General features: G+C 40.8%; 2 protein-coding genes across 3 annotated transcripts in view; both read right to left on the bottom strand.

The window, feature by feature from the left end:
• Positions 1–20,131, bottom strand: part of LOC121296023 (protein tweety homolog 2-like) — a 29,765-nt gene extending 9,634 nt beyond the window's left edge. For both annotated transcript variants that reach the window (XM_041221160.1, XM_041221161.1), the window contains exons 1-4: positions 19,708–20,131; positions 11,081–11,262; positions 4,408–4,519; positions 1,488–1,708 (exon numbers count right to left, since the gene is read on the bottom strand). In XM_041221160.1, coding sequence (XP_041077094.1) covers positions 1,488–1,708; positions 4,408–4,519; positions 11,081–11,262; positions 19,708–19,836 — 644 coding nt within the window. In that variant the 5' untranslated portion in view covers positions 19,837–20,131. The remainder of the gene's footprint in view (positions 1–1,487; positions 1,709–4,407; positions 4,520–11,080; positions 11,263–19,707) is intronic.
• Positions 20,132–21,697: 1,566 nt separating this feature from the next.
• On the bottom strand, positions 21,698–24,212 carry LOC121296637 (60S ribosomal protein L38). The gene is made up of 5 exons (XM_041222394.1): positions 24,141–24,212; positions 23,895–23,921; positions 23,253–23,313; positions 22,554–22,676; positions 21,698–21,775 (listed from the first exon to the last, which is right to left on the bottom strand). The coding sequence occupies exons 2-5, from the start codon at positions 23,895–23,897 to the stop codon at positions 21,750–21,752; spliced, it is 213 nt and encodes a 70-aa protein (XP_041078328.1). The 5' UTR covers positions 23,898–23,921; positions 24,141–24,212; the 3' UTR covers positions 21,698–21,749.
• Positions 24,213–27,520: the final 3,308 nt, after the last annotated feature.

Genomic DNA, 27,520 nt, shown 5'->3' with positions numbered 1-27,520 from the left:
CAATCACAAATGGACAAAAACACCCTGGGATCTGATTCACTCAAGCTGGAATGACTCTTGTGTGATTGAAGAGAATTTCAGATAGAACTGGATCATTGATCTAAAGCTCTAGAAGGGTTAAAAGGTCACTTAGAAGTTCCATCCAAGAGGACCAGGTCACCGAACAACTTGCAACATTAAAAAAATATGCTTCCTCTATTCAAAACAGGATTGTTCCTTTAATGGATACCACAAACCAAACATGCTTTACAAAGCCCTCCACTCCAAGGGCTGTGTGTGGTTACTGTATTTAGGCTTTTAAAGTTCATAGTCCTTGGAGTGTGATTCAGCCCCCAGAAATCAATCAGGCCCATCAGATTAGAACACAGAGTAAGGATATCCGTGCTGCCAGAAACACTGGGAACAGACACTAGATACTCTCTACGGGACAAAATTATCCAAAGCACAGAGTCATGTTTGAGTTATAGTAGGGACATGGAAATAAGGCTGAGGCGTGGAACTTTCTGTTTAGTGTAACTCAAATAAAAAAAAAAAAAAAAAAGGTTACCATTGAAGAAAACCCAGAAGAATCATTAACAGGCCACCAGCAATGGATCTGGAACCAATAATGCACAGCTGTCCTGATACGGTAGCACACTGCCAGGTTGTGGATTATGTATTTGTGTAGGTTAACCATTGTGATATTGCTGGTATGTGAAAGTCCTACTGCGGTCAAATTCTATCAAACTATTACAGCTGCCCTATACTTGTGCTACCTTTGCCTATTTAAAATCGTTTTAGTTCTCATGCCAGATTGCTGTTGCAGATCACTTGGGGGATATTGGGGATTTATTCTTCCAAATAAAAAAACATGCTGAACGCTGAATAAACCGAGAGGAACACAATCGTACTTTGTACATTTTATTACACAAATCCAGTTAACTCAGCTCCACTAATACTCGTCAAGTCACCCCCCCACCCCCTCCAAATAATGACCAATATCTGGGAATTCATCTGCAGTTTCTAATGATTTCCCTTGTGTTGGGTTTTAGTGATGTTACTTAATCTATCTGTCTCTGTACACATGAATACCATCGCAGACATTCTGAAACTGAAGAAGGCAGAAGCTATAATGTTGTCAATATCCCTGTATTCAATTAGACGGTTCGATCTCTACATGGTGAAGTACGATCCTGCTCTCAATAAAACACCTTCATCAATACCACCTTTCAGAGGATTCAAGAAGCAATTAGACAGGAACGTACACACAGTACACAAACGCCACCTTCTGGACATTTAATATATTACAGCCAGCTGATTGGAATTTAAAGACAATGGTACTAGAAGCAAATAGTTAACGAACTGGAAAATCTGGTCTTGTACCTGCTACTCAAATGAAACTAGAAAAGACACAATGCTTTTTTTATTCCATCAAGGGGAGGCCCTGGTTTTTCACAAAGAGTACACTGGTGTTTTGGTGTATCAGCTATTTTACCCCCCAAACTCACCTGTAGTACTCCACGTAGCTGGTCTGGTCAGCGATCCTGGCCAGGTCCACTTTGGCCTGACCCCAGTCCGGGAGGCTGGTCAGCTGCAGGATGATGTTGTCAGCCATCTGCTGCATGAAGCGCAGGATCTGGATGTAATCGCTGCGCATGGCAAAGATCTCGTCCAGTCGGGCCAGGTGCTGCTTCAGACTGCTCTGCATGCTGTCCACCGTGCCCAAAACCTGGGGAGGGACAGCGAGAGAGAACAATTTAATACCTTGCGTTTGGCGTACAGACGGAGACTATGCCACATTTGAAAATATTTAATTTACCAGTTCGCCTTAGTCTCTTCATTTTGATGGTTTCTGTTTGTATTGTAATGGTCTTGAATGGGCCAAAATGTGAAAGAACATTTCACTTTTGAATAGGTGTTGCCCAGAATAAAGTTACATTTCATCAGCAAGCGTACTTCTGTTATGAAGAACCTGCATAGTTTACTTCTATTATGACAAACCTAAATAGTTTATTTATACTCAACACTTATTTGTATCTTGCATTGTCAATTTCCCTGGTCAGACATCACTCATATGCTCATAAAAGACACTGCTGTATATGTGTGATGAACGGCCCTAATTACAATTCCTAGGGAGTTCTCCATGGGGATATTTCACAGAGTTTGTTGGCAATGCCTGGGATACAGAGATGGCTCCCTGTTCGGTCTCCCACTCACTCACTCGCTTCTCAGAAACAAGGCTGGAGACTGTGGGAGGGTTATGTACGCCTTACAACAAAACACCTTTTCATAAAGATCTGTGTTTGGTACACTGTGCAGAACAGAACCCCCCTGAATATCTGACCGGCAATGAAAGGATTTCACTGTGTGCCCATGCCTGGGAACTCCCTTCAAAGAAAACCTTTCAAGTGCGTAAAACGTGAACCTTTCTCACACTTCACATGGTAATACAGTATTATCCACAACTTAAGAAAAAATGATGACTTATCCTAACTAATGTTTTCTTCTTGATTCTTAGATTCACTTTGCGTCATGTTCTGTTTCAATCATCACATCCTGATGACTTTTTAAAAAAAGCACAAAAATACAGCTTTTACAATCTATAATCTCTGCATACTAACCTTCCCCCCTGAAACACTACCACAGTGGACAAGAGAAACACCACATTAGTTCTATGTGGTATTTCATACATTCACTTAAACAAAATGTTGTAGGGGGACATGTTAAAGGTTACACATCTGTTGTACCAGATGTACTTGGAGGGTGACTCTGAGATTTATTGAGGTCACTGGAGTTTTAAAAAGTAACCCGGACATGACAACACTTTATGGAGTCTGCATTCCTTTAAGCAGCCCCTGGTGAACTGGAAGTGTAGCACTGAAGTATCTATACACTTTCTTCACGGTGAGCTTCAAGTAAAATACCATTACAAATCGACTTCACATTTCCCATGCGTGCTTGTCTAACAGGGCAGAAGCTGGCCGTGAACCAGGGACATGCACAACACAAGAGAGAGTCTTAACCACAATGCAAAAGAGCCAGGCTAGAGGTTTTAACCTTCTCTAATCTCACCAATAGGGGACAGAATCCATAACGGCAGGTTATAAAGAGGAGGAAGCTTGTGTCCCTTCAGTTGAAACTTTTGGGGATATGCTTTTGGGGGATGAAGGCTAAAGGAAGACCGTGAAAGAGACACCAAGGAATGCTTATCTTGTATAAAACAGAACATCACTGTGGAACACCACACCTTTAAATGGAACAAACAAAAATGATACTGGCTTCAACCCTGTCCAACTGCGCTGGAAAAAAATGTTTCCCTTCAAAAAAAGAAATATGTTTGTAATTATGAGACTGGCTCTCACACCCCAAATCCCCTAATAAACCTGGTTTGGGATTCTCCGAGTGCTAACACTGCCCTCAACATTTCAGTTTTCGTTTCATTATTCTTCCAGATTCACATCACCATGCTTTCCATACAGGAAAATGATGTCGGACCTCCCTTTTAAACTGCATCAGTGGCTAGTTATAAAACAATAAAAATAAAAGCTTTGAATGACTAGGTAACTTCAACCTTAATTTTTTTCATTAAATACATTTTAAAAAGTACTGTGCATGATTTATATAATAATTGATATAATTGGCTTGTACCGGTTTCTGAAAATGCATGAAAGCACCTGTATTGCATGCTAGCGTTAGCGTGTTTCATAACTTGACCACGCTCCCCCTCTCTATGTCCAGGAGGTCTGAGTTCTGATGTATTTTTGTTAGGGTGACTATTTCAAAGTTTCAATGTTTGTTTTTTAGTTCATTTTATTTTATGAGGGCGGAAGGCTGTGGCCCGTGGATCATTTCTCTTGCAGATGTGGATTGTTAAACTCGGCTCTGCGTTTGATGGAATCAAGGAATTTAATCCCTGTTGTTAATGCCGAGTCAGCCATAGGCATCTCTCAAGCAGAGACTGTACAATGACTGCAATGATGTTGGATTGCAAAGTGGACCACTCAGAGCTTCAAATGTCAATTTAATTACGTTTCTCCTGCTATTTGCACTCATTCAGAGTGGTGCTGGGTCCAGAATTAACAGTTTTCCCTAAATCTGTCTTTTCTTATCCTTGGGGCTGTTTTTTTTTATTATGTTTTTTTAGTTTGTCTGGAAAGTCCATTCAAAGCATGTGACCTTTCAACTCCGTCAGCACGACTATTCTGTCTCCTTTCTGTCATATAGATGGGGCTAGCAAGAGTTGAAAAGTCACATTGTTGCATGATTTGAATGGAAGGAAGGCTGTTCAGTGCCTGCACTTAGGATTCTCCAGACGAGCTCAAAGCCAGGCAAAGGCATCTTTAGAGAAGAATGATAATACTGCCAATAAGAGAACAACAGAATCCAGAACCTGCAGGACAACATATATCAAGCAGTGGTGGTACTGACCAGGGTATCGACTCCATTCAGCGTATGGTTGGCATGGTAGAGGGAGTAGGTCAACTGGTACACGCCATCGTTCATTTCACTGTTTCCATAGAAACCAACGCCAACAGCAACGCTGCAAAGGAAGAAAGAGAAAGGAAGGCAAATTTACAAGCAGACCTGAAACAACACTTACTCGAGGTGGGGATTCACAGGAAGGGACACAGCACTTTGGTCATCCCTCTGTCCAAGAGTAAAGGTATTTAAGTTTATATCACTTCCATCCTATTACATTCAAAATAAGTCCAGTGATTCAAAACAGATAGAAAAACCGTCTCTCTTGTCCTGGTCACTCAGGACTTGATGAAAAACCAGAGCTTCCTGTGGACACCCTGGTCATCCTCTTCTGTCTCAGATTTGGATCCATGCGAATTGCTGACCCCTGATTCTGGGAGCTAAGCCAGTGTGAAACGCTACACACAATCTCACTAGCCAGTACTCTCGTTCTGCTAATATTCAGTGTATTGTTCATACACCTCGACAGTTCATGAGATCGGAATCCCTATTCCTTGACTTTACCTGGAATTTCTGTCTGCTTTATCTATATGATGTTTACAATCATTCAGAGAGATTTAAGGTGCATGCATTTTCAGAACAGATGTTTGCTAGAGACTATAAATTGACTGGTTTTGGTAAGGATTTTCATTCATTGACTGTAACTGTTTAAAACAAACACTAATACTGCTACGACTGCTACTAATAAATTCATTGTATTTATTAAATGCAGCAGCCTTATTGACAGAAAAACATGAAGTGAAATGCAGGATTCTTTTCCATCTCACTTGAAATAAACAGCGCAGTCTTTTCCCCTGGGCTCTCCCTTCCCAGCACTGTCGATAATTAGCGATATTATACATTATCAGAAGCCCTGTGAAAACCCTGGTAAAATATCATCAACAAACAGCCCAGCAGCTACTTACTAAAATACTAACGCTGACCGCAGACTCTTGGTGGTCTCCATTGATGACATAGAAAACTAAAGAAAATAACCCCCCCCCCCCCAATTTCTCCTGGACCCTTCATATGGGCTCTGATCTGCAGCTCTTTGTCTCCCTCTTTCTCCTCTGGCCAACGCTCCTACTCAAAGCAAGCCGGGTTTATAAGCAGTTTTCTGAGTTTGCTGCTATCGCAGACCAAGAGCTGCATGACCTAACATGCCACTGTGGGGATTGGGTTCCGATTAGGCCAGGCAGAAACAATTATGGGAAAACTAGACTTGAGTGTTCATCATTGGTATGGATGAACGTACTGCCTTGGCAACTGAAACTCCCTCTCTCCGGTCCCCACCCCCACCCCAATTCATCCGTGAAAGTGCAGAGGTAAGTAAATGGAGAGGCGGTGGGGTGGTTCTGTTATGAGGAATACTGAAGCAGCCTTGACTCGCAGAGTAACAAAGTGACCCCCACTCCTCTCGCTCTGTCTCTTAAGCTTATTAAAGTCAGACTAGATGTGGATCAATAGCTTTTAGCAGCATTAAACAGCTTCACTTCAACTATAGTACACACAGCCTCGCCAGTTGGAAAAGACCAGAAGTGGTTTAATATTTTCTTCAGGTCCTTGTTTTTCTTCCCCCATTTGTATTATGACATACTAGGATGCAGTAGACAGGCTTTTTAAATGAAAGGCTTATCTAATGTTAATGCAAGCTTGTGGCAGTGCAGCACTCTGTGTCCTCCAGTGACTAATGCTATACAGCGAGCCATAAAGCGCAGCTGTATTTGAAGATAGAATTTGCCTTTAAGATTGTGCCGGGGCTTGAAATACGACCACCTGCATGTCGATTCAAGCCATTCCAGACTCACCTACGAGCTGAAGAGAGGTACAGCCTGTAATAAAACCTGCTATGGCTCAAACTGCTAGGCAATGGGAGTTTAACTAGATGCCATCCTTGTAGTGCTTGCCCTTGCGTGGGATAAACTCAGCAAGTTGCGTCCATTGGCTGGTTCCGTTCCCGGCAGGGTTTGCATTTACACTGGGTAATTATGCAACTATATAGGACAAGCACTGGCATCAGCACGCATGACTCTGCGAGATTAGGTAGCCTAGCCTGGGGAAGGTAGAATGGCTGGATGGTTCAGGCTGACAGATGCGCCCTCCTTTTGGTATGATTACACAGGACTCCCCCCTCCCCTCTCCACACACACACTGGGGTCAAGCAGGAAGAGCAGACGTCAGCAGGATAGGTCGGTTTATGCAGCTGACTCTCTCATCACTGCCTATTCACTGTGAAAGCTCCAAGATGACCCAATTCCTGATGACTTCATTAACCCTTCATTGACCTTACTTCTTATTAACGTTACATTTAAAACTTGTCTTGTCTTTTTCTCATTCTGTTTAAATTAAAACCCCACAATGAAGACATGCTAATGCAAAGGGAAACCAAGTGTGTACACGCACACACACACACACACACACACACCATCATGGTTGACTGGCTGCCGCAGAGCTTAACAAGAACTCCAGCTCTTCAAAGTTGTCAGTTTTAATCGAGCAGGCTGCAACGTTCTCGTCCTCAATGTCACTTCATTCCTGACCAAGTTCTTCTTAACTTCCTAACTTAACTTCTTAAAACATTGATAGCCCTGCAGATTCCGTGGAGGAGGGGTCAGTGACTGAAACACACAGGATTACACAGTGCTATATGGAGTGCTGTCTGTGAGCTCTGCAGTTGAAGAGTCCCATGCGTCCAATTCCGGGTGGTCTGTTCCATTGATGATCATACAGCAGCTCCCACTCTAAAGTCATGATCCCCAATCCTGCAGCTGGGTCACAGGTCAATAAACTGCCCAGCTGAGCTTCCGGAAACACCGGGGGGCAATGGGCTCTTCCTCATTGTATTAAGGGTCAAGTCCTATGAAATGTCACATCTTGTTTAACAGGTTGTCACAGCAAAGATATAATTAACAGACATGCCGTTAACTACTGTACTGTACTAAAAAAAGGGGCGGAGGGAGGGTGGGTGTGAACCGACTACCCTGCAAGCAGGCATCTTAACCACTATGCAAAATACACAAAGCAAAAAGGACAGTACATTAATCTACAGCACTTTCCATGGATTTATTGAATACAATTGTTCTAAAGTGTGTATATATCATCACTAATCTCTACTAACACACATTATGCTCCGAATATACGAACTCTTAATAAAACGTGAGAACAAAATGAACTAAACTCTTACCTGAAGCCCCAGGCAACATTATATTAAAGCAGAGAGCATTTAGCCATTTATGACTCAGATAATGAACCCGGTAGAGCAGTCGAGAGGGGTTGCTGCTGACTATAGAGTTGTCATGGTGTTACAATGCACAGATTATCCACAGTTTAAAGCGATGGCAGTTTGATAGCAACGCGGACTGGTAAATGGAAGTGGTGCTCGCTGCTGAAGGATGAAGCTTTGAGCAGGATAGGAGCCCTTCCTTCTCCCTCCTCCCCACCCTCTCCCTTCTTCACAAAGTGCCAATAAAAATGATGGATGCTCTAGAACTTCCAACTATGACAGCGTTTCTGACAGCCCATTTGCAGTCAGGGTATTCATGTGTGTATGTTTAGTGCGGTCCCTGGAGCCCTCCGTGTGTATTGGTAATGCAATCATTAACTTCTTGGGCTGTTAAGGCTTCCCAATACTTCCAACAAGCTGAAAGATAATGACTGTACACCAGACCGCCTGCGTGACTAGATTCTATTCGGCAGGCGTGTTGGGTTAGATAGGCGTCAATTAGGGTGCCTGGCAAGCATCAGACCTGTCAGCTGCCCTGGGTTGTAATATCAAGGGAAATGAGCTTAATTATTTTATTGTTATAAATGAACTGATCCCGGCGTTGTACTGTAGGTGGGAGAGAAGCACATCACACACATGCAGAGCCTGTACAGGGCACACACTTTACATTCTGACACATACAGTCTGCATGCGGAACGGTTATCTGCTCAGATCTCATTCAGCTTAAGGCCTGGTCAGTCCATCTTGATTTGCGATCTAGTGACTTTTTTGATTGTCTTTAGATTGTGGTCAGAAGTGACACAGTGTCATAACTTGGTGTGCTGCAGTGAACATGGTGGCTCTGGAGACTGTGGAAGATACACCAATGCCCCCGAATTGAGACAGAGCACTGCGATTCAAGAGGTCAGACCAAGGTCCTGTCCGTTTGTGGACTTTATTAGACATTATAAGAAAGACAGCATATTAGCCCTGAAGTCCTGAATACATTCTAATACCACAAAATATGAACTCAATAAGTAAATTAAGAATTACGTTTAGAGCTGGCTAAATGCAGTCTTTATAGCCCAGAGGGTCAGGGACCAAATGATATGTGCTAGAATTATTAGTGTAATCCACTTTTACTGGAGTTCAAACACATTTGCAATGTACAGTACACTGGAGAAAACTGCCTCTTGTTTAAGAATTTCTTGAGATCACAACTGGGAAATGGTGCAGAAGCTAGATGAAGCAAACTGGGACATTATAACAAGAAACTAAAGATAATGCATTCAGTGCACACTTGTAATGACCAATCAGAGCTCTCTCTGCTCCTCCAGTGTCATTGGTTGGCTCTGACAAGGAGAACCTGTTTTCTCATTGGCTCAGAGACCTGCCTATGGAAACTGAAAATACATGTTTGTTTCAACATGCGTTTGTCAAAGCTGCACAAGTGAGACCCATGTAGTTCATGAAAGTGCAAAACAGCCAGCACTTGTTAGCTAGAAACTCTTCAGAAGCTAGCCAAGGTCTCACTACTCCTTGGGGATGAATGTGTGCTTTTAAATTGTGTCATTAACAGCCTGAACAATCTATTTTCATCTCAAAGGCCTTGCAATCTTGGTTGAAGAGAAGCTTACATCACACAGCCAGCATTGTATGCACTCTGGCATCAACAACACATACCTGCATTTCAAGGATTCAAAATAATTGGGCCACCTTGTGTTTCTGGTGTGGAAAATCCTCTGCAGCTGAACTGAAGGAGACTGCAATGTGATTAACCCTATTAGAGCTCCCGTAGATTCCCCACAGATGCAGTCAAATATGGCTTATTAACATGCACTGTAACCAGCTGGAACTGAGGAACTGAAAGTTACACAACATGAGTTGCATAACTTTGCTCTGCTCCAGACCGTCAAGGGTAAATAATTCCCAGTTAACACAAATCACGCTGATGCACTTAATACTACAATAAGCCCTGTCCCAAACCGGAATGGTAATAGGGATCTAACTTAATAAAACATGCCAATGGACAGAGATGACTGTCACAAGATTGGGAAAATTCACTGAAGGTTCAATTAAGCACTTTGGGGATATGATGAATTCTCTTGCATTACGTTCTAATGCAACTGGTGCCCTTCAGTTCCAATGTGCAGCTTGCTCTGCTGAGCATGTGCTCCTGTTAGTAACCCTTCGGGGCTCCAGTGTCATTCACACACACATATGCAAGTGAGAACGGAGGGCTTTTTGGTAGCGAACTCGCACTTCATTGTGCTGGCTTACCTCTGTAGCATCAGTAGCTATGTGACTATGTGTTGGTTGTGTACCAATACCAAGCACAGATAAAGATTTCACTGGAGATCTCCAATGGTCTTGGGGATTGCTAAAAAGCATTATAAAAGTAAACCATAGTAAAAGCAAAAGTATAATAAAGCACAGTGTAGCTTTGTAAACCCCAGGGAGGTATGGTAAAACAAAACATGGTAAACTGATAAAGGTAGGGTCAGGACATTATTAGCAAATTAGTTTAGAGACGATTGAATTCCACTACAGCAGCCAAACCCTGTAGCCTTGGTTAAATCATTTATGAGGGAATACCTCCCCAATGGAAGAGTAATGCAAACAAAATCAGGCTTTATGCATCAGAAGATTATTCCACCGTAAAGAATTTCACCTCGGCATCCACCTTTAAAAAGTGAACTCAATGTAACAAACACAAAGTCAAGCAGACTTTGGCAACAAGCATCAGACCTTAAAATGAAGCATTTCAAGGCAGTTGTGTTCATCATAAACTTCATACAGAAGACAGGCTGCAACTTAACTGAGGCTAACAATTTGGCCTCAATTCAACCAATACTTCCTTACCAACGCCGTTTGATTTCCACTCTCTCAGGGGGAGCGTATGTTTGAAATCAAACATGGAGTTGTTTGTAGGTTTCTGATGGCACGATGGCTGGATCATGCTGGTTGAAAAGAGAGGCTGCTGTTTATTTATGATCTCATGATGTAGCCGTTCATCACTAGCATGTCAGGGACGCATTTGGAGAAGGGGCCAAGTATTCACTGAGTGTTCTACAATGCATTAAGGTACTATCGAATCAATCAAAATAAGATCCTAATAAAACACTTTGGTAAAAAGCGGTTAAGGATTTCTAGTTTCGGTTACCATGGCAAGCTTTTAAACCTTCACAGCCTTAACCTAACCTTAACTACTCCCTGCCGTGTTTTACAACAGCCCCAGTTATCAGACTCTCCATAGTGTACGAGCTCACCTTCAGTTACTGCAATCACCTATATCTGGTATAGGCACTACTGTGATGGGGAGTGTTGAGTTCACCCTACTGTATGGTATCGCAATGGGTTGCCTCCAGTATGTGTATACCAGCAAGCCTGTTTCCAGTGCGGTACCATCGCACTGGCTTGCTCACTCACTCACTCACTCACCAGCAGATGAGCCCTGCAATGACCGCTGTCCAGGTGACGCAGCAGGATTTGGGTCTCTTGGTCTCCTCCTCGTCCTCCTCCTCATCACTTCGGCAGCAGCACAGGCAGCCCAGGTAGATAGCCAGGAAGAGCAGGTTGAGGCCCAGGCCAGCGGCTACCACACACACCAGGAAGATCAGAGACTGAAGGGCAGACAGAGAGAGAGATCATGATGTCACTGCAGGCCTTGTGTATTTATTAATAAAATGCATGTGTAACGGGCAGTGATGTGCGACACACCGCTGTTACAGATTCTGCCCAGTCCTCGGTTCGTGCCCAGCTTGCGCTCTGTTACACAGGTGTGTATGCATGTATGAAAGTGTGTATGTTTACTATTACTAGAAGTACTACTACCCTCTGGGTTTGTTCTGTGCCAGTACCAAAGTTCTACATTATCATTTAGTCAATGTAGAGTGCTGAAACCATGGGGATTGCAAACTGCCTGTCAGAGACGTTACCTGTTGCTGTTAACACAATCAGCGAAAAGTAAAATGCTTTCTAAATTCCACGTCAGCAACTCAGGCAGTAAAGGGTTTATTGAAATGGGTTCCGGCTTTCTGTCAGAACAAAACAGATAACAAAAAAAAGCAATGAATCAACAGATCAGATATGTGATGCGGTGATTAATCACTGAGCTGGTTCCCATGGCGGTGCATAGGTTATGATTGCTTGAATAGGAGCCCCAGCCCCCACTCCAGTTGCCGTGGAAACCTCTGGGTTCCTGGGTGCCTGAATAGAGGAATTATCAGAGGAGATTTAAAGTGAGCTGCATGTGACAGCACGATGGACGACAGCGGTCTTGTGACTCCGCAGCAACAGGAACGAGCCCTGAGGGGAGGGAGAGGAGTCAAATAAAGAAACAACAAAAGAACAGAAGTGAATGCAAGAGGTGACAGACAAGCAAGGGGTTGTGAGAGAGAGGGGGGGGGGGGGAGAGAGAGAGGGGGGTGAGAGAAAGAAAGAGGGGGAGTGAGAGAGAGAGGGGGGAGTGAGGAGAGAGAGGGGAGTGTGATAGAAAGAGTGAGTGAGAGAGAGAAAGCGGGGGAGTGTGAGAGAAAGGGGGGAGTGAGAGAGAGAGGGGGGAGTGAGAGTGAAAGAGAGAGGGGGAGTGTGTGTGAGAGAGAGAGAGGGGGGAGTGTGAGAGAGAGAAAGAGAGAGAGGGGGGAGTGTGTGAGAGAGACAGAGAGAGAGGGGGAGTGTGTGAGAGAGGGGGGGTGTGAGAGAGTGAAAGAGAGAGGGGGGAGTGTATGAGAGAGACAGAGAGAGGGGGGAGTGTGTGAGAGAAAGAGGGGTGTGAGAGAGAGTGAAAGAGAGAGGGGGAGTGTGTGAGAGAGACAGAGAGAGAGGGGGAGTGTGTGAGAGAGGGGGGGTGTGAGAGAGTGAAAGAGAGAGGGGGGAGTGTATGAGAGAAAGGGGGTGTGAAAGAGACAGAGAGAGGGGGGAGTGTGTGAGAGAGAGTGAAAGAGAGAGGGGGGAGTGTGTGAGAGAGAGGGGAGTGAGAGAGAAAGGCAAGTAAGATTCAAGCAAGAAAGAAAGCAAAAGAGCTAAAGAAAAAGAAAAAAGAAGGCTGTTTAACAATGCTGTCACTTTTTTTCCCCAAGCATGCATTTTGTTGTCACTTGGCTAATTTCCAACAAGCTGCTCAAGATAAATTGTTAATTGCCAATTAAATATTTCATCCAATTGCTGTCAGTGGCACCATTTTCTATGTTCACTCCTGCCATTTTCAAAAGAGAAGTATCCCTTTTTGTTATAATATAGTAACCTTCTGTGCCAAAAACACATTTGAGTTTCAGTGCTGGGGGGGGGGGGGGGGGGGGGGGGGGGGGGGGAGGAGGAGAAACAGAAAAACACTGCAAACAAAAAGAACATCAGGGAGGGTGAATGGGAGAATAGAAAAGAGGGAGGAGAGAAAGAGAGACAGAGGGGAGGTGCAAAGAGAGAAAGTGATCCAGAAAGAAGAGAAATCAGGTGTAAGAGAGAGCGAGAGCGTGAGAGAGTGCCTGAGGGTAGAGGTGGAAGCAAACCCTATAATGAAAAACTAAAGCCAAGAGTGAGATATAAAGGGAATGAAAGAGGCAAGGGGAGAGAGAAAAGGAGACCTATTGTTTTACTGAACTAATCTGGCAATACTGGTTTCATGGTCATGCCAATATTAATTGCATTGGAGAGATGTAAAGAAAAAAGGGGGAGGGGAGGAAGCAACAGAGGAGAAATGGAGAGGAAGGGGAGGAGAAGCAGGATCAAGTGCACAGGGGACAGGTTTTGGAAGAGAACACAAAGGGGAGACCACAAGGGACAGAGAGAGCAGTGAGAGTCAAAACTAGGGGGAAGGGACGTGACCTGGTTTGGGACGTTGTCTTGTTACAGCACAAACCCCCAGGGGAATGAGTTACAACAAATGTTGAGACATCGATGTCAATGGATGTCTACTTTAGTGTAAACTTTGGCAGACCTTGATACCACCACCAAAAAACCACTCAACCTTGATATATCATAGAGTTATTTCCATCATATTTATTGTACTGTAGTAAATGATGTTAATATGAGGGATAATAAACCTAGTTAAAAGACAACACCGTTGCATAGATCACTACATTCAAATCTCCACCACCCTCCACTAAACCAGTGATCAATACAGGCTTTTTGCCTTTTTGAAGATTTTAAACCTGATTTATGTATTCTAGCATGTCAGTAACATTACACATCTGGGACCAACAAAATATTAAATCACAGGAAACCAGGTGCTAGTACTGTATACAAAAAAAGTGTGTCTTTATCAACAGGACTAGCAGCTCTACCTCTTGTCAAAGCCTCACACCACCCCAGATGCATGGATTAATGCATTCCTCTCAAAGCTTCCTCCTAATGATGAATCTTCCACAGCTGATCAGGGGTGCGCCTGGATGGACCGTTCTACATTTACAAACAGCCGCGACACCATTAATATTTTAACATGAAGGCACATTAGAAATTCCTGCCAAAGAAATGAGGAGGGAGACAGCGGGATTTAGTGTCCTTTGGTCCACGACTACGATATGTTATTGTTCTCAGAATAGTTGTCGCCTCGGGAATAGTTTCGTAGTGTCTCGTCTTCTACGCATCCTACGAGGAGTGTCGAAGGCGTCAGGATGACAAACTTAGCAAGATTAAAGAGTGGCGGCTGTGGGTCTATATGTATTCTGAGACATCCTCAATCATACTAGTCCCCCCTATCTCTAGACTCTTTGTGTCGATGACATCCAGTGGGTCAGACTATGACTGATTTGCAGAAGAAACGAGTTTTTTACTGGTTGTCTGACCCACCATCCTTTACACCCTAAATGCCTTTAATATATATATATATATATATATATATATATATATATATATATATATATATATATATATCTAGAGGGTATATATATAATATATATATATTCATGTATCCAAGTACCCAGGGAGTTTTTCGTTCCAGTTGAGCTTCAAAAAAAGCCCTTTGGTTTTAATGCAGTATCCATTCTGATAGCAAACCTCATTATAAATGAACAACTCTGCCACTTCTCTTTATGTAGCTCCATTAACAGCCACTGCCTTACAAATGACCTTTTAAACACGTACAGTTGTTGAAAACATTCTGGGCTTAACCTACATCCCGTTATTTGGAAATTAGCAGTTTTTGAAAATTCAGTTTGAAACAGATCTAGCAGAAATGCAATACATTTGTGGGTTGCAAAAAGTGTTTTTATTTATTTATTTATTTATATATATATTTTTATTTAGGCCTCGATGTAAAGATCTACCATCGAAAAACCTCCTTTAATTTAATTTAATGCAGAAATGAATATTTTTCATTGTGGAATCATTTATTCAAAGTTTTAAAGCAGATGAAGGGCTTCATCTAACAAAAACAATTCTTCAAAAGGCAGCTGTTTTATTTAGCAGGCTGGCTGCAAACAGCTGTTATGTATGGTCTTATAAAAGTTTACCATAATGAAGCATTGCAAAGTGTAATAAAGCATAGTGAAAGCATGGCAAAGCACTGTAATGAAGTACAGTAAATCACATTAATAACCCTAGGTAAACTATATTAAATGCACAGTATAACCATTTGGAAAACATGATAAAACTGCAAAAATACTGCGCACAAATACAGTGGTAAACCTTTACAAAGTGGAAGGTTCAGGGCGTAACCTCTATGTGGCGTGCAGAGATCTGAATGGTTATTGAGGTGCACGCAGGTTACTGTACCAAGGATTACAGAGCTGCCTGCAGGCTGGTGGCATCACTTAGAGTCCCATTCCCCTTGACCTGATTGTGCAGCTGGCAGAGGCTTGAGGGAATCTTTTGGAGATGGGGGCTGAAATAGGATTTGAATCACAGATTTTGGCCCATCAGCTCATACTGTACAGATAGTTCTATACTTTATTACCTTCTGATGGTCCATATTCATTAACTTCAGCAATGCAGAACAGCACAGAGGTGTAAGATAGATAAACAGCACTGAACTGTACTATGGTGCATATGCTCATAGCAGATGTGTATAATGATTTATTCCATGTAGTGAGGATGTGACATCAGTGCTAACGGGTAATTCCCTGATTCACCCCTTACTGTCCGTGCCAGTGTCTGCTGCATGTCCAGGAGTTAACATATAAACACGCAGGGCGCGATTTATAAAATAGATGCCAATTCTCATCTCAAAACCCACTGAACATTAAAAAAGAACTCCAAATCCTAAAGCATAGGCCAGCCTCAAATGGAACCTGAGAATCAACAAATTAAGTTTATTTATTTATTTATTTTTTACTAAGAATAGCCTACAGACTAAATGTGATTCTTGAGTGAAGAACTAATGTGACTGTACTCGTAACACAGAACATAAATACATTTAAACTCCCATTCTCTCCCTTTAACACACACACACACACACACACACACACACACACAGCAACTCAGAATTTCTTATAACAGCCCACAGTTCATAGTTTTACAGGAAAGCTTTTTAAAAACAAAGGAGGGTTAGCGAGCAAGAAAGAGAGATCAAGACAGAGGAGCAGCAAAAAAAGGAACTGAAAGTGCTAAGGAGAAAGAAAGGGGGAAAAGAGTGTTTAGAAGCAGTGCAGCAGAAATCAATTTCCAGCCAGCCCCTGCATGCTGGGTCAGTCCGGCAGAAAGGTCTTGTACTATTTTTTTGTTGTCAGCTTTTCCCCTCTATCCAGATTCAGATCCTTTTAAGCACTTGCTTAGTAAATTACATTTATAGCACTATAAAATACTACTGTGTTGTGTACGGTAATCTGGTAGGGTTTGACTAAAAACATTTTCTTTTCACTGCCAATTTAAATTTAAAGAAATTCAAACATGAAAAATCTTTTTGTCCCAGCACCATGATCAGACCCAGTTAAATCCTTCAAGCTGGCTTCACTTGTTTGTACGAGATGAAACTGAAAATCTACAGTACCAGTCAAAAGTTTGAGTACACCGGCTTGAAACCAGGTTTTTCATGATTATCTATGCTTTTAACTGTATAAACTTGTCTATAAACACTTAATATTTCATTATATGATATGCGTACTTATATAAGCTGATAATCATAAGTGAATTGCATTCAAAAATTTAATTTTGAAATTAAAATGTATATCTTGTCAATTTCAATGAAATGGTCACCCAAAGCAAGGGGATTTCAGTCTGAAGCTCAAGTCAGTTAAAGTCTGAAATGTGTATAACACGGTGTTAGAACACTGGCCTAAGTATAAAAGTGTCTTTGTTAGATGTTCTCCGAGTTAACTAGCATGTTACCTAATTAACATTTTGTCACCAATTATTGTTAACAGGTGAGGGTCCATGATTACTATAAATATAGGTAGCATAGGCACAAGTTTGTCATTCCTGAATGTAAGGGAGCAGAAAATGGCAAAATACGCTCAGTTAAGCAAAGAAAAAAGACAGTTTTGAATTACTTTAAGAAATGCAGGTCAATCTTTAAGACAAATCGCAAGAACTTTGCAAGTGTCTGTAACTGCTGTGGCCAAGACCATCAAACGATTTGAAGAAACTGGCACTCATGAGGACCGAACAAGGTCAGGAAGGCCAAGAGTGACCTCAGAATCAGAGAACAAGTTCATTCGAGTCACAAGTCTACGAAACTGGCGATTAACTGCCCCTGAAATACAAGCTCAGCTAAATGCCATTAGAAGTACAGATGTTTCAACAGGAACTGTTCAGAGGAGATTGTACACTTGTTCTCAATATCTCTAATATAATTAGTACACTTGTTCTCAATATCTATACAATAAGTCTTTATACAGTCTTTCTGAAATGAATTAACAGGGGTACCTGGTATAACTACTTCTGCGTACCAGGGAACCTTGCTCCAAATAGTGACACTGTGTGTGACTCGAGAATGACACTGAAACAGCATCACATTTTTATACTGGTTGTTTTTACATTGACTGTATTAATTGAAAGTCAATGCAATAAAGATAAGGATTTACAGTCTAATCCTTTTCAATCACAGTCAATTACTGCAGAACAAGGCCTGTGTTTTTAAATGTATTTTTAGTACTTGTTTTTTTTGTCATTCGAGTTTTCATTGCATAAAACAATATCATACCACCATTAAATAACGTACTTTTTCCTGCATCGGATAGATCTTACAGTCATATGAATTCACACATTTAACATACAAACAATTAATGCAAAAAAAAAAAAAAAAAAAAAAAAAAAGGATATGTCTTTTCAAAGACCCCCTGATTTTTAGGCTTTTTCGGCTTACGAACAAAGACGTCTTTCATGTAAAAGCACAGGGCGCTGATTGCATTTCACTTTAATTGCTTCAGTCAAAACCTAATTATTGCATTTCCTGCACTTAACATCCATTGTCCGTTGCTTTAGCCTTGTTAAAACGCTGTGCAATTTTACACCAGAGGAAGCATAACAAAAACTGGTTCCAGTCTGCATGCCAGTATAAAATGCTGAATGTTTCTTTAACCCTTATTTACCATCACCAAGTGTTTTGCAGAAATTCAAAGAGAGAACAATATTTTTCAGCTGTGGGGTGGCATTCTCTCGCTGCCTCTTAATATTTATTCCTTTAACCTTTGGCATTGATGCAGAAAGATTTGTTTTTAAATCTTGTTAGCCACAGAGTTAGCAAATTAGTCAAATGGTGGGCTTTCATCACAGCACAACTAAACTGAAAATGGGAAACGCCAGCATTAATAAAAAGAAAAAATAAGTTATGAATATGAGACACTTCCTGCAAAACGTTAACACTTGCCAAAATGTGAAAGAAAACGTTTGGACTGTTTCATGAATTTTACAGGAAATGACAGAGAGCCTGTTGCTGCTGCAGTAGTGAGAGTGCAGCGGTTTGTAAGGGTGTACTGAAGAAGACTACAGGCTGGGAAAAGGGAAGCATGTACTCTTGCAGCTTAAACTACTTTTGGGGGCATGTAAACAAACTGGAATGTAAACACCAGGCCTCTGATGCGGAAAGCATAAAAGGAGTGAGCAATGCAGTCAAATTCCATCAATTTTTTAAATACTTAGACATATTGTAATTGTGATATTAAATGCTATAGTTTCTTTAAAGTTAAATGGAGGCTTGTCATCTTTTTTCCATTGATATTTCTTTGGGCAGACTTGGAAAAAAAAAGAAAAAAAAGGACTGTGTGTGATGTAGCACAGTTACGTTTCAAATTTCGTACAAATTTGTGAAATATTTACACGAATGAAACCCTGAAATAAAATGGGTAGGAACCATCTAATAAATGATCAACTCTCGGGTGCTTCGTGGTACATTCTGTAGCATGGATTTCATAGCATCTGTGCAATACTTGAGAGTACTGAAGGTATTCCAGCGTATTCAGTATACCGGCGTACACAGTATGCAACTCCCCATCCACTGCAGCACGCCTACACCTGTGTGAGGTGTTTGGCCAGTACACTAAAGTCTTTACAGTATACTAACCCTGCACTGTATCTCTATTACTAAGAGAATGCATCTTATAAAACCTGGAGATGGAAGACTTACTTACAGTATATGCATTGGATTTAATGACGCTGTTTGATTGAATACTGCTATTGTAATACGTCTACTGCTGCTAGAAACGATACAATTTAATTTAACTCCACGAACCCTGAATCAATCGTTAGTAGTTAATGCTATGTGGAAGTTAGGGTTATTTGTATTTAACTTACTGGAAGCGTCTGACTTCCTCATCTCCCATCGCCACGTCGTTTCTCATCCAGAGATCGCGCAAACTCACCCCCAGTATCACTACCCCGGCCCTGCCTACACATACCAACAACTGTCCGATCATCGACCCCTCGAACTCATGCAACACACAAGACAGCACTCGCTAAGTTTCACAGTCGTACACTCGGAACTTCAGGCACAAAGCAATACATCTTGTAAGGCTATGATAGCTGTTTTTTCAGCAGATATGAAAAAAAAAATAGACTGTAGATACATGTACAGTGTAAATATTGCAATGAAAATGAGGGAATAGCCAGCAAAGAATACTTGCAGGGATCAGCATTCCCCCCCTCCCCAGAAAATGCACAATGCACCCCCCATTACTCCTGCTCTTTTCCGCACTAACCTGCTGATAATTATCCTCCTGCGGGTTAAAGCTGCCGTCCACGGGCTTAAATCGGAGGTTGACGTGAGGAAAATTGTGCAGCCAGTAAGTCCACCACGGTGCAATGTAATCTACCCTTGCCGTAGACATGACTGCAAGCAGCCGGGCGCTATACAGAACACGGCTAGTTTGTGGTTGAGTGTTTGAACTCCCTGTTGGTCTTATCTGTTCACCCCCAAAAAATGCATTGGACGTGGTGTAGCCGGTAAAGCAAGCGATCCTGGCAAAATGCTCACAGAAATATTGCAAAGGAATCCACAAGGTGTTCTTAAGATAAATAAAAAATACCCCCCACTATTATGTTTATTGTTTCGATCCTTTCTGCTCACAAAATACCTCATCGGACCGGGTAACTTACTCTCACACCAGACACTGTGTGCGCAGCCCCGCGGGGAACGCGCTTGATTCGGTGCCACGGGGACGCGCAGGCCGATATGATCTGACACACGCGCGATCAAAAGGCAACATTATATACATATATTAATGCGATTCAAATGAACGTACACACATTTTAAAATAACTATTGTTATTAATGTGAATTTACCTGTTTAATAGTTGAAACCATGTGTTTATTGTGCGAGTAGCGGGGATTCAAAATAATCTTAAGAAGAATACAAAATGGCTTTCGACAACTAGCAAAGTACGGTGAGCCAAATATGTTTTGACAAATTGCTGAAGACTGACATCTTATGGCAGACAGACACAAGTACATGGAAAGACAAAAGATTCTTCTGCACTTGCAGGCAAGTTCGCCAATTGAAGGCGTCTAGGTTTTAATTATAATAAGACATACAGAATAACATTTTTAAATGCACAAAAAAACGCATTTTATAAAAGGACCAAAGTTTTCTTGCACTGGTGCGGAGCAAGGTTGGCAATTGTATGCCTACATTTATACTGTGACATGGCAGACAGCAAATACCAGCAAGATTGGTCAAGTAGACAAACATTTCAGCTCCTACCTTCAGTATATTATATACTTTTATAACAGCCAGGTTACAGAAATGTACTTTCATTAAAGTACAATATAACTATCATCCACAGCTTGAAATGCTCAATCACAACTGAAAGATGAAACTTAACTGCATTAAATCACTTAAACAATCCTTTCAGTTAGTGCCACCTGTGTACTGGTTTCAGTTTCAACCAGATGGAAATATTGCACCTCTTTCCTATGACTATTACTGTATTCTTAATTGTCTTTTGTAGAAATACTAAAAGAAACTTAATTAATGGAAAGCATTTCAAGTAAGGCTCAGTACCTTGCATGGCAATACAAGGAGGAATATGCTCCAAATGCTTTGCAATGGAATTGCATAAGTGTACTATGTCTGCAAAATACATGAAGTGGGTATAGACTATTTTGGACCTTGTGGTTAGTGTAGCATTTTTTATATTTAATTATACCAATCCCCCCCTCTTTGTGATCATGTAATGGTTCACAGCACTCCATGAAGCCAAGATTCACATGACTACTGACACCGTGCACATGGGTATTTCAGGTCTGTTCAGCCCTGATTGGATGCCTATCCTGTGCATATTGAATAAATAAAGAAGCTTCCAGGTCCACATCTACAGCCATTCACATTACTGCTTTTGTCAGAATAAAGACAAGCAAACACAATACAAACAAGATTTAATCTACAAGTTTTGGCGGTGCAATGTGTGCGCGTGTTTTATTTATTAATTTTTTTAACCTGTGTAAAAAGGACACCTTGGCCAACATGTAAAGTGTTTTCTCACTGTATGAAAATAAATGCAGAAGTTTATTCATTTTGCAACCAGTCCCTTTCCAGATAACATTACAGCTTGGGGAAAATAACCCAGGAAAGAAGTTAACAAAACATACATTAGTGTAACATCAGGATCTTGTAAAACTCAAAATTGAGATACCTGAATCAAAACACACAGATAAGTTCAAAAAATAGAAAAAAAAAAAGCTCAGAATGACTTGTGTTTTTGCAACTTTTATTACAATCCAAATGCTGTACACGCCAATCATCTCACTTCAGTTCCTTCACAGCCAGACCTAGAAAGACAGAGACACATTTTAGGTTCAGTTCTTCATTGGTATTCACCATTATCAAAAGCACTCAAAGCCCAGCCAAACCCAATCACACTATATACCTGAGAGCCCTAGATTCAGCAGGCTGTGCTGCCATAAATGTAACATGTTTTAACACCAGTCCCCTTGGCCCAAACAAGACTGGCACAAAGCAACCATTTATCTGACATTCACAAATTGTTTCATTGGCAGGCCACTCAACCATTACAACAGCATGCATAAAATATATGTTCTGGTTTATGGTTATTACAGTTTACTCACTCACTGAATTTATCAATTAACACATGGATCAAATCAATTATATGACCATCTACATTTTCCCTGAAACCACCATTACTGTTCCGGATCATGTTCATAAATGAATTTGTACACAACAGCACCAGCCTGTGCACTATGTAGCTCAAGCCACTGTAGCAACATGAAAACCTGCTGGTTCTGGAAAACTGTTTCCCCTTCAGGAGTTTTGCATGAAAAAAGGAAGAAATGGCAAAATGTATGTTATTTCTACTAAAAAAAAACCTGGAAGAGAAACATGATAAATACATTTTTACTAAAATGTATTTAACAGGAGTCATTTGCATTTCACCAACAAATGCACAAAAATAAATCTGTGTTCAAAAACTGTAAAGTTGAGATGCGGATGGGCTAGGAGTTAAGCCTTTGACCCTTAACCAAGACCGGAATGAACCTACATTTTGCTCAGAGGAGACAAACCAAACATCAAAGTGCAGCGAGTGCTTACCCGGGGGCAGGGACTGCTTGAGCTTCTCTGCCTTTTCCTTGTCTGTGATGACCAGGGTGTACAGGTATTTGCTGCACCGCACCTTGAACTTCACATTGTCCTTGTTCTTCTTGATCTTCACAGCTGCAGACAAGACAGACAGAGATCAGTAAAACCTAATTTTGGCTTCTATGATCACCAAGGAGAAAAGCAGTGCTGTATCAGAAAAGTGTAAATGCATACACCAGCCCTTACACTGGAAGATAACCTTGCTAGTAGTTCTGAAATCATGTTTGCATTCAGACCATTGCAGAGGTGTAAATCTCATTAACCCCTAGTCTGTCCCTTTCAGTCCTACCGACTTTGCACAATGCAAATGTGCTAGTGAGAGCTAACAAAACAAACATATTTGCACATACCAACAATGAACACTGCTAAGCAAATATGACATTAAGTTAACAGCCCAAAAGTTTAACATCCTGCCATTATCAGTTTCTACCACTGACCCAGAAACACACGAGTACAAGGGGAAATGAAGTCCTACACCTAGGACAAACACTGGTTCTTGATTCATCAGGGCAGGGTTTTATCTAACAATGCATTCTGGTACTTTCAGTCCAGTATCTCTAGACACAGGTAAAAGGTGAAACCGGACCCATGTGGTGATACTACCAAACTGCTCAGCTCACCTGGCAATATGTTATTAACAATGTAACTTACACTTCGCATCCTTCCTCCTGGCTGTAAGCAGGAAATCTTTGATTTCTTCAATCTTGCGTGGCTGAAAATGAACAGAAAAGAGTTTGTTACATTTGTTGTTTATTTTAAGCTACTACAAAATCTAAATATCACTGCAGCATTTAGGCTGCCAAACACACACAACATATACCAACAGCTTAATGGACCGAGCACGCAGTTGCTTAAATATGACCATGCAAATCAGCCAAGTGACAAACTGTACAGTAATTTCTAATGCATTTACAGCAGTCTTAAACCCATTTCTTACCAGTAATTCTATTCACACAACACGAGATTACACCAAGGAAACACTATCCAACAGACCAAGTACTTCAACGCCATACGACCAGGCCTTTCAACTACATGCACAGGTTAACAGCAGTAAATAATTACGATACTAGAGCACAATATCACTACGTGTTACATCACAATAACGAACTATGACCTGCAGTTACTGGCGTTTAAACATTTAGGCAACCCTAAATGGGTAACCCTGTTTAATTAACAGCAGGTCAGTGGGGAGAATGTGTCGAATTTGCAGACCAAAATAAACCCGTTCAGCATACGGGGTAAGTATTACTAACGACAGCCATGTCAATGCTATTTTAAACAGCCTTTTCTTACCATGTTGGGGTGTGTGCGGACTGCAACCTGAAAGACGGAGACACGGAGTTAGAAACTACGTTTATGTCAAACAGCACATTAAGACAAAAATAGCCACCCGAAACGGGACCAGGCCGAGGGATAAGATGCGTAAGGGTTTAGGGTAAGGTCGTGAGTTTATTTGGGTTGGGTTGGAGCCGGTATCGGTCCGGATGGGCTTGGATTATTAAATCCATTTCAAAAGCATTGTAATAACCAGCTACTCACTCAGTCTGCCAGCGAGAGGGGGAAAGGGCGGGACTTCCCGTTCATACCATTTTTATATGTCATGGACGGCAGTGGCAGAGGGACAAACGGAACAAGAGACCACACAGATAGCGATATTCAAGACTTGCAAATAATAATAATAACAAAATATTACTACAACCCTCGCCCAACTCAAACACTCTCACATGCATCTTTGTATTACAGTTTGGATAGAATGCACAGTACAAATGCTTTTATTTTTGCTATATATATATATATATATATATATATATATATATATATATATATATATATATATAGATAGATAGATAGATAGATAGAATAATATTATTAAATCATAATACTACTACTACTACTACTAATAATAATAATAATAATAATACAAAAGTTAAATAGCCTCATTTGAAATAATTAGGCGAGTTCCAGATATTAGAATTACTGACTTCGTATACAATTAATTAATTATTCAGTATACTGATACGCGGTGCTTTCATTTTGTATTACTGGTCTGCTCTTATTAGTAACTATGGAGTTCTGGGTTCCATAATGTGAGGAGGTAGGAGTGAAAACACAAAAACACTTGTTGTGACAGTCAAGCTGGTTTTATTCAGGAGTCCAAGATCACGCATTGTCAATTTGAGACTGTAATACACTTACATAATGTAACACAACGTCTGAAGATATAATAAAACAAAAGCGAGCCTCCAATCTGCGTCATTCTCCTACCAGAACTCTCAATATTTCTGACTGAAACTGTACTCAATATCAAAGGGGCGCTACAAGGTATAAAGGATGTACTTATGAACGTAATTATGCTACTATGAGTTTATACAGTACTTTGGGTTCATTACATAACCTTTTAGTGGTACTAGCTGCAGTTCTGTTTACAGCCCACAGGTGGCAGCATGGGATCAGGAGAGCTGCAATTCTGTAGTTTCTGTAGGTTATAGTGCCCTTTATAAAATTCTACCACTGTAAACATGGCGTTTCCCATTAATGCACCATGTATTTTAGTTGAACAGCATATTTGAAAGGAATCTGTCTAATCCATCATCATGTTATACAAAGTTCAGTATATGGCTATGTGGTTTGCAAAGCAATGCTGCTGCTGCTGATTCATTCTTAGCACACCATTCATCCCTTACTAAGGGCATCTAGTTGAATAGGACAGTATCTAATTGTCTGTGAATGTTCCCTGTGTTTTATTGCATGCATTTATAACTCTGTGCAACAAAGTGCTTCCTACTTTCACTAGTCTCCTCTTCATGCCCTCTCACTCTACCATCTGAAATCTGACTTGGGTTAACTTTATCTAGACCGTTTAGGGTTTTATAAATGTATAAAGAAAGATAGGGAGATATAAGAGAGCAGGTCGCAGCATTTTAAATACTCTTGATCTATAGTGTAGTGCTTGATAATCTGCATTCCTCTAATAATAATAATAATAATAATAATAATAATAATAATAATAATAATAATAATAATATCTTTATTTTTATATAGAGCCTTTCATAGTGGACCACCATCACAAAGCGCTTTACAGAGGTAGGATGTGAACTGTACATTATATGCAAAGTCACTTGCAATAGGACATTGATTTAACATCTCATCTGCAGGGTGCAGCAAATAAAACTGTACTCGTGATTTAGAGCCATGTGTCTAGATGGCCGTCCCTCCCAGTATCCTTATGAAGAATGTATTCCTCTCCGTTCAATATTTATGAAATCTAAAGTTTTAAGCATTTTTCACACGGTAAATATCACCTGTCTTTCTCTCCCCCTTTAATATCTCTAATGGATCCCGAGCATCAAAGCAATTACTGCTGTGTTTGAGAAGAGATCTGGTGCAGAGGAAGGAGAACAGAGTGATGGCTCCTTCACACTTGGTGCTAATGCATTGTCATTACCAATGAAGGGGACAAATTCCTGTCTGCCAGCCTCCTCGTGATGCATGTGACCCCTTCTCGTTTATCACTGCTTCTACTCGAGGAAACAACAGCATGGCTTGGCAGAACACCTTTAACTTTAGAGGCAAAATGATCCAGTATGGAACAAGTCATGTAAGCCCTTACATGGATTGGAACTAGTCATGTAAGCCCTTACTGGATTAACGATGCCAATCCTATATCTACATTGATATATATATGTACTATGTTATATATATATCTATATATATATAATATATATCGTATAGTTATATACAGTATATATATAATAGCATCATCACCATCTTCATCTTCAGCTTGTCTAGTCTAGTATCTCCTTGGTTCAGCGATGGTCTTTTGCCATTTCATTTTTTCGTTCTTCTAATAAGATTGCATACTTTTGTTTGTGCTCTTATCCATTCCTTCCTTTTCCTGTGTCTTCTTGTCGTTAGAAATATATCGTTTATTTCATCGATTGGGCATAAAGACTTATCAGCTCCCTGCCCCGTTAGAGAAAGGGCGCTCCCTTTAATCCAAAGTGAATGGTGAAAGAGTCTGTAGCATACAACAGTTTGTAAAACTTCAAAATACCCTCCTAAATTTACACTGATAACTGATAGCAAAAAGTAGGTGTATACAAGCGCAATTAGCTGAAAACGCTATGCTGTTACCTTGACAATTAAAACCTTTCAGTCAACATTGCAGTTTTAAGCCTTCACCACTAGAGGGAGCCCACGTAACATATTTCTACAGCATTTATTAGCCAAGAGGACTTTCTGCTGACGTATACAAGTATAAATCTCCTTTCTTATTGAAAGGCCACCCTTATGATAAAGAGCAATTCTAAACCAGCACACCAATATAATGGGGTGAAACACATACGAGAAAGCACTGCCAATGATTCATTGAAATTCCAGTATATCTTATCTTGTGTATTGAAGTCATCCTGTGTATATAATAATATACAACCCCGTTCTAAAGCAATAGAACAACATCACTCTTTTATGTTTAATGGGTGGTTATGACATTAGTGCCATCTGCATATAAGTGTGATTTATGGTAACATAATACGGTGTGTGCAGGTTGTCACTTATTATAATAAAAATAATTTTCGTCTTTTGCATATCACCTCGTTCTCAATGGGTAAAGCTAAGCTACTACAATATGAGTCACCCTACACACAACTTACAGCACATGGTAAGTGTTGGAAAGGAATGACAAACTGCAACAGTTGGATAAAGGTTTACAGCAGTGCTAGGTGTATTAGACTGTCAATATTAAATACACATAGCCCAATGAACAATCAGCAGAGTTGCCATGACAGCAGCTCAAATGAAATCATGTATGACCTAACACACAATTTTCTATTGAACCCCTATAAAGTAAACAAAATCAGGATCCATTTGGCTGCACTCGCTAAACCCTTAATCAACAGTGTTCCATCATGGCCAGACAC

Source organism: Polyodon spathula, chromosome 21 (assembly GCF_017654505.1).
Source record: "Polyodon spathula isolate WHYD16114869_AA chromosome 21, ASM1765450v1, whole genome shotgun sequence".
NCBI classification, from domain to species: domain Eukaryota; kingdom Metazoa; phylum Chordata; class Actinopteri; order Acipenseriformes; family Polyodontidae; genus Polyodon; species Polyodon spathula.
This window is presented reverse-complemented; position numbering and strand designations above follow the sequence as displayed.